A 14,148-nucleotide genomic window follows, 5' to 3' on the forward strand; every position below is an offset into this window, starting at 1 on the left:
TGGTGCCTGCACCTGCCCTGTCGGGATGTGAAACCGATTGACATTAGCTGTGCTCCCACAACCATCTCTTGGCCTACAGACACACAAACTTGACCACACATTTACAGCATTTCTTTTATCTATAGTTTCATGCCAAGAGTTTGTTTTCCAGCACAAACAGCACACTTTAGGTTATCTTTGGGGAAGAGGTGCAGAGCTGCCATTTCATAAAACCAGGAGACAAGGGCCTTAGAAAGACCCTGAACTGTGTGTGGAATATGGCATATCTTTATTTTTAATAGCATGGGTAGTCACAAAAGAGATGTAACCAGCAGCCCTATTGCACCTGAGGAGCTGTCATGGTGCCAGGGTACCTGCTCCCCATCAGGTATGGTCCAGAACACCGGCTCTCCTTCATTTCATTTCACCTTTCCCTCTTCCACCCAGTCCTCCTCCTGCTGCTGAGTGGTGTTCTTCGGCTTTAGCCGCATGCTGCTCCTCTTCAATTTGAGCTGAAAAGTCAAGAGAATAAATACATGAGCGCTGGAAAGGTCACTAGAAAGTAAGCTGCTGCTATGTAAAAATAAAGGTCCCTATTCACAGGCTGCTTTAGAGAATTGTTTGACATGTGCCTAAATCCAGCCAACCTCCACAAGACATAAAACCAGACCGGAACTCAAACACACACTGAAGAGCCTTTTCTGACCCCAAAACTGGGGGGTAAGCTAAAAGATTATCCTCCAGCAACACCATCTACTCAGGACACACATCCCAGCTGACCCTGCAAACCAAAATGAAACTGGAGCCTGGGGAGATGAGATCCAGATTTCCCTGCGAGCAGAAGGTGGATGCTCAGTGGTGCTGCAGGCAGGCAGCTCTTCAAAAGAGCTCCACACATGGGAACGAATACGTCCAAGGGCCTCACACCCTATGGGGAGCTGCTGGGTGCCAAACACATCTGACAATGTGGTGCTTGGAGCGGGCACTGAGCCCTGGCAAACCCGAATCCCAGCCCTGCTGAAAATCCATCCCCACATCGTCAATGTTAACAGACAGGTTTTCCAAATGGGAAAGGCGCGTTTATCACCTCGGCGAGCGCACGAACCGCACGAGACATAATTGCTCAAATGTCAAATAAAAACTCTCGGCTGAGTAAACACCACGCGTGGACCTTTTTTGATCCCCAAATATGAACGCTTTGGAGCAGGATGAGCATGTGGCCAGCGGGCTGTAATGGAGAGTGCTTTGTAACCTTAACCACACCAGGCGTGATAAAGTGCCCGCTACCATGAAAAAGAGCTCATCTGAAAGACAGAGGGAAACCAGATGGGAAAAGAGCACAAACTCTCAGCAGGAATTTCAGGGATTTTTTTCTTTTGATTGCTTTCAATTTTTCCACATTGAAGATCTCTCCCCATAGGCTGAAGGTGCTGGAGCTGCAGCCTCCCAGGCCACTGGGTATTGGTGAGCCTGGACAAGGGAAGGATGCACTTGGGGGAACCTGGGGCTGTGGGGTGTCTACCTCAGCTATTGCTGATTGCAACACCTTGGCTGCTTGTGACACGGCAATCCTTTCTGCTGCCCGGGCACATGCTGCAGCAACTTCTGCCTCCGGGTATTCCCATGTTTCCTCCACAATTGCCGCTGCTCCTTGAGGACCTTTTCCACCTGGACCTGCTCCCTTTGGGCTTTCCACTTCCCCTCTTGCCGCTGCTTTGTCCCCTCCTTCCACCTCAGCTGATGATGCTGTTGCATCCTCTGCTCCCTCTGGTGCTCTGACAGCCAGTGGTTCCATGTCCCCCGCAAGGTCACCAGCAGAGTCAGAGCGCTGGCCTGGATCCTGTTGGTAAAAACAGAGAGTGTGAAGCAGCACAAGTGCATTGCTGGCATCACTACAAGTGGACGGGTGACACGACCCTGGAGCCAGCAAGGGCTGCTTTCCACAGCACGTCACTTCTGCAGAGACACAGAGCACAGGGCTGGGACCCAGAGCATCCATGTGGTAGCACAGCTTTGCCTCTAGCATCCCAGCCCCATGCCCTCCTGTGGGTGACAGACTGAACTGAGACCTAGCACATGACTGTCCACCAAAACATCTTCAGTGCCTCGTATCAGGTGGTTTGTGTAGCACTCAGAGACAAAGAGGAGAATAAAAGGAAGGCTGGCTCTTTCCAAAGATATGTTTCCTCCATATCCCAGGAAAGAAAATTGAATGTAGTCTGTGCAGAGAAAACAGCACAAATTCCAGGGAACATACAAGTCAAACATGTTTTTTCAAGCTGTCCTACCCCCGTCAACCTCCTACAAAAAGACCCCAAGGGACATCCCCAAGAGCAGGCCAGTCTCCTCCAGTCTCGGAGTCAGGACAAGTCTGAGAGGTGATACTGGATGGAGTAAATTGTATTAACTCAGCTTAGGAGTATGAGTACAAGTTTAGGAGTCAGAAAGAGCCATTGAGTCTGCCCAAACCCACTAGTTTGGGTAAAAAAAATCATTGCTTGATTAATTACCATGTTTTGTCTCATGTCTCCCACAGAGCCCAGAGCAGGCACTGGCTTAACACGCAACTGATTTCTGGGCATACGATGACACAGTGATACAAAGGGATTCCTGCAGCATGGAGGCATCCTCACACTGGCTGTAACCCCGCCAGCACAGCACCAGGGCTTGGCTGAGCTCAGCACCCCCTGCACACCTCCACGGGCAGTCCCAAGAAAAGGACAAGTAACGCTTGTCAGATGTGCTGAGCAACTGCGATCCGCAGGGGACCCTGATGCAAGCGCATGAGGATACTGGCTGTTTCCAGCTCACACACGCTCCACAAACCATGAGCAGGGAGCTGGGGCTGGCCTGATGAAATAGTGATGACACCGCTGTTCAATGCCAATTAGCATCGGGAACTGAAAAAGGGGAGGAAAAGTAAGGTGGAAAGCTATGAAAGGATGGAATGGATTAAGTGAGATGTGCTGGGGTAGGAAAAGGGGGAACATGACAGAGAAAAAGGGAAAAGGAGAGCTGAGAATGCAGAGAGGAAAAACCGGAGAGTTTCGCCCAAGTACAATTAGAGGGAAGACCAGGGGTTGACAGCCACCCGAAGCACCCCGCCACACACACCTACATCCTTGTGGACACAAGTCAGTCACTTGCTCACGCCACTGAACAAGCTACCTGCATATCTGCTTCATTAAATAGTAACCCTGTAGGTCTGCTGACAAGAACATACTTCTCTCTCCTTTGGTAATTAGCCCTGAAGGCTGGTCACGCTCACTGGCCATGAAACGCTGCAACAAGCAGCCTTTTCATGCCACAAGCTTTACCTTTGTCCCTGTCTGTTCCCATCAGCCTGGTGAAGGCAGGCACGATGCCTGCCCGACTCGGGCACTCCTCGCCTGGACCCGTGCCCTCCCCTGCCGAGGACATCTCTCAACAGGGCAGATATGAGCTCACTGGGTCAGGGAACTTCAAGCCTTTTCCTTCTGCTTGGGAAAACAACAAGGGCAGGCTCAGGAGTGGCAATTCCCTGCCAGGCAGCTGCAATGTGATATGCTGGGAAGAGGAAGGGTCTTACGAGGCTCCAGAGATACAGGAGAGGAAGCGCAGGGTTTTGTGTAAGGAGCTGGACAGGAACTGAAGGCTCAGCCCTGCTGCACAAGGCTGGGCACAAGCTCTGCTCAGCAAACCTCACCCAGGGCCCAGCAGCACTCTCTGTTATGCCACCGAGGGCAGGAATTGCCTACCCACTGCACATGTCAGTCAGGGCAAGGCTCTGGCCCCAGCTAATGATACAGTCACGAAAGCAATAAAGACCCCAATCCATTTTAACAGACATAAAACACCTCCCAAAGGTCCTGCAATGTGGGCTGAGTTAGGCTGAAGCTGACAGGAACTCAGTGGAAGGGATGAAAATGGTTTGTTGGGTTTTGTTGCCTTTTTTAAAATCACTCTCCCTGTCAGGAACCAAAGGAGGCAGAGGTTTGTAACACTTCCCCTTTCAAAGGCATTGGGAGCCTGAAAAGCAGCACGCATAGCCCAGAGCTCTCGCTTTATGATCACATTTCCCCTCCAAAATATTTTGGAGATAAATTCCAGGCACCTCAGCAAGGAGAACAGTGCAAAGATTAAAACCAAACCTATTGCCAAGCAATTCTGGGCAGCCTGTTCCTGTGGCAGGACCATGGACCTGGGAATGAACCTTCAGCTCTGCTCTAAGACCTTGAGTAAGTCCCTCACAGCCAATTTAACCTCATAAGCTCCAGTTTAACCTCCTAAGTTGCCTCTGGAGCGCCAGAATATCCCCCCTGCTGCCCCCAGGAGAGCAGGCTGTCAGGCTTTGGGATCCAGCCACCGCTCAGCTGCACCCCATTGTCAAAGTCCACCACGTCCCTGCCTGCATCACTCCAATGCACACCAAGAGCATTCCCAACCTGCTTTCCCTGAGCACTCACATACCTTGCTTGAGACTGGGAGATGTAGGTGTGCTATAGGAGCCCTGCTCCCCTCACCAGAGCCCTGGCTGAGCCAGCTCTGCTTTCTGCTCTGCAGCAACTCCATTCATTCAAGGAAGCAGTTAGCAAAGCCCCTTGTTAACATCTCTCCCACCACTTGGCACTCATGCAGTTGCCCCCAGTCATTTGTTTATGTCTGGCTAATGCTCATTGCTTCGAAATGGGTTTGAAGCTAATGCTGTGTCTCCCAATTAAATGTTTGATGGAATGACATCAAAACCAAAACAGACAGAAAAACCCATTTCCTTTCGATAACCCGACCACATAGGACAAAACTCACTATTATAAGACTCTGGTTCCTTAGACTTGCCTGACTTTAATCTTTTGAATTAAAGCTTTCCATGCTGCCCTGGCTGGAACTGGGGTGAAAATTTCATCTGACGCAGTTCATCCACTATAGGAAAACCTTTTACCCGAGTTAAAACCCCCAACAACCCCAAACAACTGATACCTCTTGCAAGTGTTGGATAGAGCAGTCTCAGCACTATAGCTCAGGGCACTGCTTTCGAATGTGGCAGGAAGGTCACAGTGGTACCAGGGAATAATTCTTTAAAGGGAGAAGTAATACACCTCTGGCCAAGCCATGAGCCCCTGCAAACTCAGTGTGCACGTAGAGATCTGTGATAGTTTGGCAGCAAAATTACTTTTCGAAGTCCTGACTCCACAATCTGAATATTCTTTTTGTGCAGTTTGGGTTTTCTTTAACGCAATCTGTAAAAAGAGCCAGCGACCTTTAGTGACATCTAAACAGGCTCCCAGTTTCCTTCCATGGTTTAAAGACTTAAACAATAGCCCCAAAGAAATGACTCAATACTACACACGCATGTACTCTATGCCTGGGAAATTGCTGGTTGCTGGTCAGTGGGAATAAGAAGGAGATTCACACAGTTCCAATGTATGATGGGTTCAGGCAGTTTGGGAGATTCAGGCTGAGGTGCAGCAAGGCGATGTCCTCCGAGCACTGCTCCACACACACCAAGCAGTGTGAGGATGCCCATAAGTTTCGGGTGAAAGACAACATGGGACAAGAAAACCTGTTCTGTGTTGTCAGGGACTTGGTGCTCCCCTTTCCGAGCTCTCGGCTTAATGCTTGCCATGCACTGAGCCTCCCAGCTGGCTAGCACTGACTGTCCTGTCTTTCAGCGTGGCAGAGTGGATGATTCGTGCTCCCAAACCATCATAGTCCTGTCGGCAGGGCAGGAGCATTAAATGACCCTCATTCTTACAGCAGGACAATTTCAGAGGCCTGTTAGGCAAAGTTCACCTGACACCAACCAGAAAGAAACCCTCAACAGCTCAGCTCATGCATCTGTTGCCTTTAGATCACAACCAACGTGTTTGAAACCTGAGAGAGGAAATATGCAGGATTCTGAATAAATCAGGATTCTGGAAGTGGGATCAACCTCCCGGCTGACAGTCACAACGTGACAACCACCAGTGTTCAAGGACAGTTTGCAAGTGAGTTACGTTGTCCCTCTGAAACCCCTGTCTCCTAAGAACTTCTTTTCTCTATACCTGCCAAAGCTGCTATTTACCCAACATAGCCATAACACTTGGGTCATTAAACAATACCGATGGCAATGCCCGGAGAACTCCAAGCACCTATTGTAGTACCACTGAATTCCTCCTTTGATCACCATGGTCAGAAATATCTGATTTTTATCACTCTTTAATAGCTCCCAATCAACTTTAAGAAGTTACCACAATGCTCATGGTAGAACCTTTGTCAGGCCCTGGTAATCATTGACAAAACCAGAAGAGCAGACCTCACTAGCTCAGCATTGTCAGTTGTATGTGACCTTCTCCATGGACGTGCTACCCCAGGACAGGGTTTCAGCTTCCACGTTGAAGAATATTCTGCCTGTGTCAGAGCAGAAAAGGCTGTAAACGTAAAAGCCATTTTCTGAGCTTCCTGCAAAATCCTGCAGAGATTAAAAGGAGAGAAAATATGAAGCACATTGAGTCATTTCTGGAGGACACACACTTCTAAGCATGAAATAGGAACCTACATGTTCATATGTTGCTAGCAGATCATTCCAGAGAAACACATCTCTCCCACACCTAAGACACAGAATGACTCTTCCTTGTAAAATTCTGCCACCTTTCATCTGTGTCCCAGATGATGCTTACAAATAATCTAGCGATATTTTGTAGTCAGTGCTATGACCTAGCCAAAACTGTACTCAGTATCTTACCCCTGCCCTCGAGATGGTCTAACTGATGTGTATCTAACTACACCCCGAGCAGCTGCTCATTCAGCACGTGCTTAGCACTGAAAGCTTCTGTTTCAGACTTGAAGGGCCCATATGCCTCAAAGTTAGGCAAAGCTCTCCAGCCATACTAGTTTGTCTAACAGGAAACATTATCTTTACCTATGAACCTTGTCATGCAGCAGAGATGCACCTTGTCTGATTCCAAAAGCTGTCAGTTTAAAGGAAACGAAACCCCAGAGGCTCTGATGAATGCTTCTGAAAACAAAACGGTCATGGAAAAGTAACCTGACATTGAGTTCATAAAAAAGAAATTATAGAAGTTAATATTGTTTTACCCATTTCTGGTTTCTGCACGCTCATCTGGCACCCATGAGGCTTTCTGATTCTGGAAAGCTCCAAGGAAACTCCCAAGAACCAAAAACACTGTAAAGTGAGCCTTAGGATGAAGACTTGGTGAGGAAGACAGACACCAACACCCACGACTGCTTGCTTCAGTGAAAGCAAAAGCAGTTATCCTTGGTTTGGATGCATTCTGTAAAACTAGTGATGATTATAGCTCAGTTGCAACATATTTAATGAATCACAATGAGCAGGTGACAGGTCACTTCAGCAGAGGAAAGATCAAATTTGCAACGGCCATTTGAAGAGGGAGCACTTATAGGTAATCATAAGTTACATAATTATATGATTAATGCCCTAGTTTGTAGGTCATCAAAACCTAGTAATAACACATATAATAACCCATCTAATCCAACTCTTTAATGTGTAGTTATAACCTGTGTTGAGATGAGAATTTCTCTCTTTATAACCTGACTGGTGATGTATACTCTGGGAATTTCTGGATTGGCATTGAGGCATCAGGCATTATCTAGAGGCAATACAGTGGATTCGAGGGGCAGCTGTACAGTGTGTCAGACAACATAGGTGACTTTAGAAGGGGTTAAATACCACCTGGAATTTACAAAACTTGCATGTTCGTGAGGAGTGAGGAAAAAAAAAGGGAACAATCATGTACTTCTAAAGGAGACACCTAGAGTAGGCAGATTGGTATAACCAGCCCAGGAAATAGGAGGCAAAAGCCAAGAGTGTATCACTTTGTCACCTCAAACAGCAGCTGTGTATTCTGCTGGGTTCCCACCTCTAACATATGCACACATTTATGTCCCACAGTTACAGATTACAAACCTATTAGTCCAGCTACTTTATCTCGTATAGTTTATGAAACAGTAAGGACTTTCATTCCCTGATGCATTTTGGGAATTCTGCAGCCTTCCAGTACTCTTACATCAGCCATGCAACCAGATGCTTAAGCTAAATTCCCTTAAATGAAAATCTTTATTTAATACTTAAACAAAACCACTGAGCTCTACAACACTGAAGTGTTATTTAATGACCATTCTGGCAGTATGAGAGCCAGATGCAAGCTGCTTGTGCTGTCCAAGCTCCGCTTCCCAGGAGTGATGGTCTGCTTTACATAAACCCTTCCAGCAACGAGCCCAGAGCACGGAGCTGCTGTGGAGCAGCTCCACAACATTAGTCTGTTCACTGGAGGTCGAGATCTTGACCCAACGTACAGCCAGAGAGAACATCCACCTCCTCTTGCTGGGGGTGGGACAGAGACTAAAACTCCCCTTCATTAACTCCTTAACAAAAGCAGCTTTATGTTACATCAGCCACCAAATTGCATCACCCGCTCCTTGCATCAAAGTGCAGTAGTTCTCAAAGCTGCTTTTGGGCTCTATCTCTATCCACCAAAGCCTCTGAGCATCTTGCTAAGTAGCAAATGAGAAAGGCTTTGGACCACACATACAAAGGACCATGGCAGCAAAGTCCATACAGAGTATGCACAAAGAAAGAATAACTGAACCTTTTCCAGAGAGCAGTTGTCTCAGGGCTAGAAAGCAACACCTATTTATTAGTTAGACAATAAAATAATCTAGGAGTATGAAGAATGAGCACTGTTCTCTCCAGAAAACCTTTATGAATCAGTTATACATGTATGTACCACGCTTTTAATTCAGTGAGCTCTGATTACTGGAGAACCCACAAAAGCAAGTAGCCAGACCACTCTCAGAACCTGAGGGATGCCTCAAAATCTCTCTTCTAATCACACCACCACATCACAGAAGCAGAATTGGAAAAACACAAGCAAATCCCTACTGGATCCTTAAGGGAAGCTCTAATCCAATCCTACTGTCTACCGAGAAATCATGGTTTTGAAGGAAAAGGATCTGTCTCCCATCATGGAAGTTTCCTCCAGCATCTGAGCTGAGCCAAGTGCAAATGAAACCTTGAACCTGTGCCCAGCAGGATCATCAGGAACTGAAACTTTCTAATTTGGACAATATAAAAGATGCCAATAAAAATGTCTTTACTGCGAGCCCTGTTCTGATGCATAAACCCTGCCCCACTACAAGCCGGGCAATGCCTAGTCCCTGGGGACACCCCACTCATGGTATGTTTGACACAAGCCAGGGAGCAGTTGAAATTACAAAAGGGAGTTCTCCTGAGAATCTCAGATCAAAGAAACCCACCTCCATTTGCATCAGCTTTCAGATAAACATCCCCAAAAAGACTGAAGTTCACAAAGGGACTGACCCCTTTCTGCAGCCACCCTCACATAAATCCTGTATTTGCCATTTGTCTTGATGGGTGGTAAGGTCTTTAGGGCAGGCACCAGGACTTCCTAGGCATTAGGGAAACGCCAGCACCATCAGCCTCTGGTTCTAAATGGAGCCTGTGTGTCCTGCCACAGCACAAAATCTTCATAACCGGTCCAGCTCTAACACATGACTTCGTGATGACCTCCCCATCTATCTGTGCTGCTCTAGGTCACAGAGGTCACCCTAGTGAGGTTTAACACGTGAATCATACATGCCCCATCCGAATGATCAGAGACTCGGAAACAAGACATGTGATCAGGTCATATCAGAACAAAACTGAAGAATTTATAACAAAACTCATCTATCTCTCGGTCCTCCTCGGCTTTAACCACCAGGCGTTCTCCATTCTACTGCCTGCTACCTTCTCTGAGATTCAAATCAGACCTGAAGTACTCCCAGAGACACGATCGCAGCCCAGAAAGGTCATAGGAGAAATACACTTTTGGCATCCTGTGCTTGGTAAAAGATATAAAAGGAAGTAGAAATCCTGTGATGACGAGCCAGGTTCGGGCACCCTAACTAAGAGCTCAAAAAATCTCACTCCTTCCCTCGTATGAAAGCGAGCAGCTTCACAAAGACTCAAACCATAGATTATCTTCAGGGTTATTATGATGTGACTATGAAGTTTTCTCGTCAGACTGCCGGTGGAGGGGAGGAGCTTTCTGAATCAGGCCCTTATCATTTATACCACATTACAATCCAAAATGAAAAACGACTTGCTCCAGATTTGATAGAATAAAGCATCTTGAGATGCCATAGAAGTACCCAATTTTCCATAGACATTAAACCTAAGCTTCAAAAAAGGGAATAATTACATCGTTTTTTGCTTTGAGTTCTAATGTTAAAAGTGTCAATTTATAAAACTAGGTGAACATCCACAATTCCTGAGCAGACTGCAGCTAATTAGACCCCTTTTGATCTTTTGTTTTGCCTAGAAGCTTATTTAACAACTTTACACAACATTGGAGGTTTTGACACACCAGTGGACCGCGGAGGGAGGCGGGAAGAAGACTTTTCCCTGCTACTTGCTGAAGTAGGAGGCTTGTCACATCCTCAAGCACATGTCAGCAAACCTCAGGAACCTTCTAGTGATGAGACCAATTGCCTCTTGTCTGAGCTGTCTGGATAGAGATTCAACAGAGAACTACATACTAACAACTAAATCACAGAATCACAGACTGGTTTGGGTTGGGAGGGACCCCCTTAAAACAGTTCAGAAACAGCCAGCAGCAAATAGAAACAGCCAAGAGACAAGTCACCCCCTCTAGAGCAAAAGGGCTGGCACTAATCTCCTCTCCTCACAAGCGCAAGAGGAGACCATTCCCACTGTGGATAATCCCCACCCTGCCTGGGCATCCAGTACATCTTTGGCACAGGATGACAGTTTTGCAGCATCCACCTATGCTGCAGTATCTCCTCATAGCCCTGGGGTGAGGGACAGCCCTGGAAGCAGGAAGCCAGGCATGGAGAAGACAGAGTGACAGAGGGAGGAGACAGAGGATGGATGGGTAAGCTGCTTCAAACAGCATAGCTGCATCTGCAGTAACGTGCTCCTGTCTACAAGCAGCTCCCATCAAACAGGGAGCTGGAGAGTTGTGAAACAACCATAACCATCAGGGTTTACTGACTCAGCTGTGTTAATCTCTCTAACAGCAGAAAAACCCGAGACCTTGTTTAAACTTCAGTCCAATGCTAGCAACAATCCTCCAAATCCTGCCCTGTCACCACTTACTCTTAACTGTCCTCAGTCTTGAGGTGAGAACATCTGAGTTTACCTGATAGCTGAGTTTATCTCAGATTCCTTGTTCAAGCAGGAAGAAACACTGATGACAGCTCTCAGCCCCTACTGAGCTGCCACAGCCTCCCCACATCCATTCCGCACAACCACGGACCCACCAGACGATCCCAGCCCAGCCTTAGGCTGAGCTCCAGCTCTCCCACCCCAGCCCAGACTCACAACCACCAAGGAAGCTTAAACCATTGCCTTCCATTTATCGAAGGCTTGTTCTTCGTCACCCAGCCCAGAGGCCACCCTGGCTCCCCACGTTACTTCCTCTTCTCCTCACCCTTGTCCAGGCGCATCAGCTGAGTGGGGCTTCAGCAGAGGAAGAGGAGACGGAAGCGACTGCAGACGTTACCTACACAACAGCAGCAGAGCTCTTTCACCCCTCAAGCTGCGCATTGCAGTATTAATCATTTCAAAGAAAACCATTTGCAAAGCTAAAAGCTTAATGTAGTAACAAAAATCAATACTGTGCTCAAGAAAAATCCCCCGAAGCCGGGGACTTTCAAGCATGGTTCAGGCAGACAGAGCCAGGGCATTCCCTTTGGTAACATCAGCCCCGCAGACCATTAGAGAGGGGAGGCTGCTTTAATTTATTCTCTTTGTCATTCTAATATAGATCTTCCCTTTTCAAATGGTGTTTGTACCTTTATACTGCAGTCTGGGTTCATAAATAGAACAAGTCCTAAAAGCTGGGATCAATAAATCACCTCTCAGATGGGAAGCAGAGAGAGCACAGCAAAGAGAAGAGGGGCAAATGCCCTCTTGGTGTTAAAAGCAAGGCCCTTGACACTGCAGATTTACCATTTAAAATGTCCAATATGGACTCAAAGTTAGTTAACTAACTGATGCCACCCTTGCATCCCCAGAGCAGCTCTCTGCAAATAAATCCAAGCCTTCCCAAGTGTTAAAAATGCATCATGTATCATTACTAATAATACTGGTACCCAGTGCTGTTTTGGATGCAGACACTGAGCAGGGAGGATGAGCTACCCAAGCTGATGAGCCAGAGAGAGGACCCAGCTCCTCTGCCTGCTGCCCCTGCTGCCTTTGGCACAGAAGCATTCCTCTGCCTTTCCCAATGCTCCATCCTATCCAGAAACGTGGGAATTTTAAGTCATTCAGCCAGAACTATCCACAGGCAAAACAGTAATCATAAAGGCTCCTTTTGCCTGCAAAAGGCACAAAAGCAGTTCTGTGAATCCATGGAAATGCTGATCCCTGGTTTAGGAAGGAAACTTCAAATGCTGTGAGCCTGCTCTGGCTCTCTTTAAGAAAGGATTATTCCCAAGGTTTATTTGTTTGCTTTTGTATGCCAGCCTCCTGCCCTCTGAGCAGAGATGGAGCATAGGAAGGCATTTCCCTGCCTCGGCCACAGTGGGCTTGAAAATCTCCTGCAGGAAGCAAGCTTAATAAATAACAGCCAACAGCCCAACAGGCCTCCTCCTTGACTCCCAATAAGGGAGCAGGATTGAGAAAGCCATTGCCCAGCAGCCCCGAAAACCCCGGAGGGAAGATTCTGAACTAAAATCTGAAAGAATCTGCATGTTGTGAGGAAATTCCGGAACAAAAACTGGTCCAGGGACACAAGTCCCATGCAGCTTTAAGAAGAGTGAAACAAGAACTAGCAATAGATGGTTTATAGACACTGGAACGATGCTCAGGTATGGCACATGATCTCCAAAAGTTGCAGGGACAAGGAACAGGTTAGCGCACAGGGTTATGAAGTGATCTGAGGCATCCCTGTACCCCAGGATCATCCATGTATCCTTAGAGGATGCAGCAGGCACAAACCTTGCCTAGAACTGGGGTTTTTTCTGATCTAATTGATGTGGGTTTCTCAATTGGACACTGTCCAACAGGACAGCGACACTGCTTCCATTACATCCACTTGCCAGATCCATATAGCTCTATTCCACGAGAAAGAAATCCCCAAGGATTCTTTCCAATAATAACTGAAATTGTTTTCAATAAAAAGCTGAAAGTGAATGAAAACCAAACCCTCTCCTGCCACCTACTCAACAAGCACATGCAACCTACCAAAGCACAGGCCTGCTAATGCTTTGCAGCAACACTCGCTCAACCCCAAACAACAGCATGACTCAGTCATCCAAGTCAGTTGGTAAAAATCAGACTTAATATGTCAAAATATTTCTATTTCACCCAAACACTCTTAGATAGTTAGTGCTAAATATTCATTCCATCTCCTAATCCTTCTGTCAGGCAAGCCAGATTTCCTGCTAGAAAACAAAGCAACACATCTAAGACCACAGAGGAATGTTCCCTGAACCAAAATAATAAGGAACATCTCATCCCTCAGCCTGTCCTCCTCCAAAGAATGACGCTCTGCTCCTTCCACCTCTGCACATTTCACCTTGGCTTTTATCCACTGCTTATTCCTCTGATTTCTAATCTCCCAGGATCCAAATACATCTGAGTGGTGCTAAGTGAGCTCCTAGAAAGCATCCCTTCTTCACTTAGCAGCCTGCGCAGTGTGTCACTATGTGTCTTCACATGTCCCCAGGGCCATACAAGGCTCCCGAGGTGACTCCACAGGGAAGCCCCATTCTGAATCTTCTTCACTGCCCCTGATCCTTCAGAGAGCAGCTGTAGCACTGGGACTGGAGCCTCCAGCTCTGGTTGCTGCACTGTCTCCTGGTTTTGATCCAGTCCCTCAACCCTTCCACCCGGCCTTTGGAGCCACACACCAAGGAGCATCGGGACACGTTTACAAAGCGATGCCTGGGAGTTTGTCCAGAAAGCTCTATGAGCACAAGCGCCTTTGTTTTTACAAGGGAAATGTAAGAAAAGGGCAAAGGAACATCTGTGTCCGCACAACAGCAGCAAAAGCTGCAGCTGCGAAGCCCCTCCAGCTCGGCCAGTGCTGTCTGCTAACTGCTGGTGTAAATACAGTAACAGTGCTGCACATGTGGCAGGCTGTTTAATTTTAGAACCCAAAGCTATCAAGTGATTAAGTCAGTCATCTTTCCTCGATTTGGGACCGA

The 14,148-nt window shown here is 47.2% G+C and overlaps 1 protein-coding gene across 2 annotated transcripts in view; it reads right to left on the reverse strand.

The window, feature by feature from the left end:
• Positions 1-357: 357 nt before the first annotated feature.
• The window catches only part of LOC308225134 (uncharacterized protein), a 41,072-nt gene continuing 27,281 nt past the window's right edge, over positions 358-14,148 (reverse strand). For both annotated transcript variants that reach the window (XM_080625651.1, XM_080625650.1), the window contains exons 3-4: positions 1,502-1,819; positions 358-491 (exon numbers count right to left, since the gene is read on the reverse strand). In XM_080625651.1, the coding sequence (XP_080481777.1) occupies positions 399-491; positions 1,502-1,819 (411 nt within the window). In that variant the 3' untranslated portion in view covers positions 358-398. The remainder of the gene's footprint in view (positions 492-1,501; positions 1,820-14,148) is intronic.

Source organism: Psittacula echo, assembly GCF_963264785.1.
Source record: "Psittacula echo genome assembly, chromosome: 9".
In the NCBI taxonomy this organism is placed as follows: Eukaryota; Metazoa; Chordata; class Aves; order Psittaciformes; family Psittacidae; genus Psittacula; species Psittacula echo.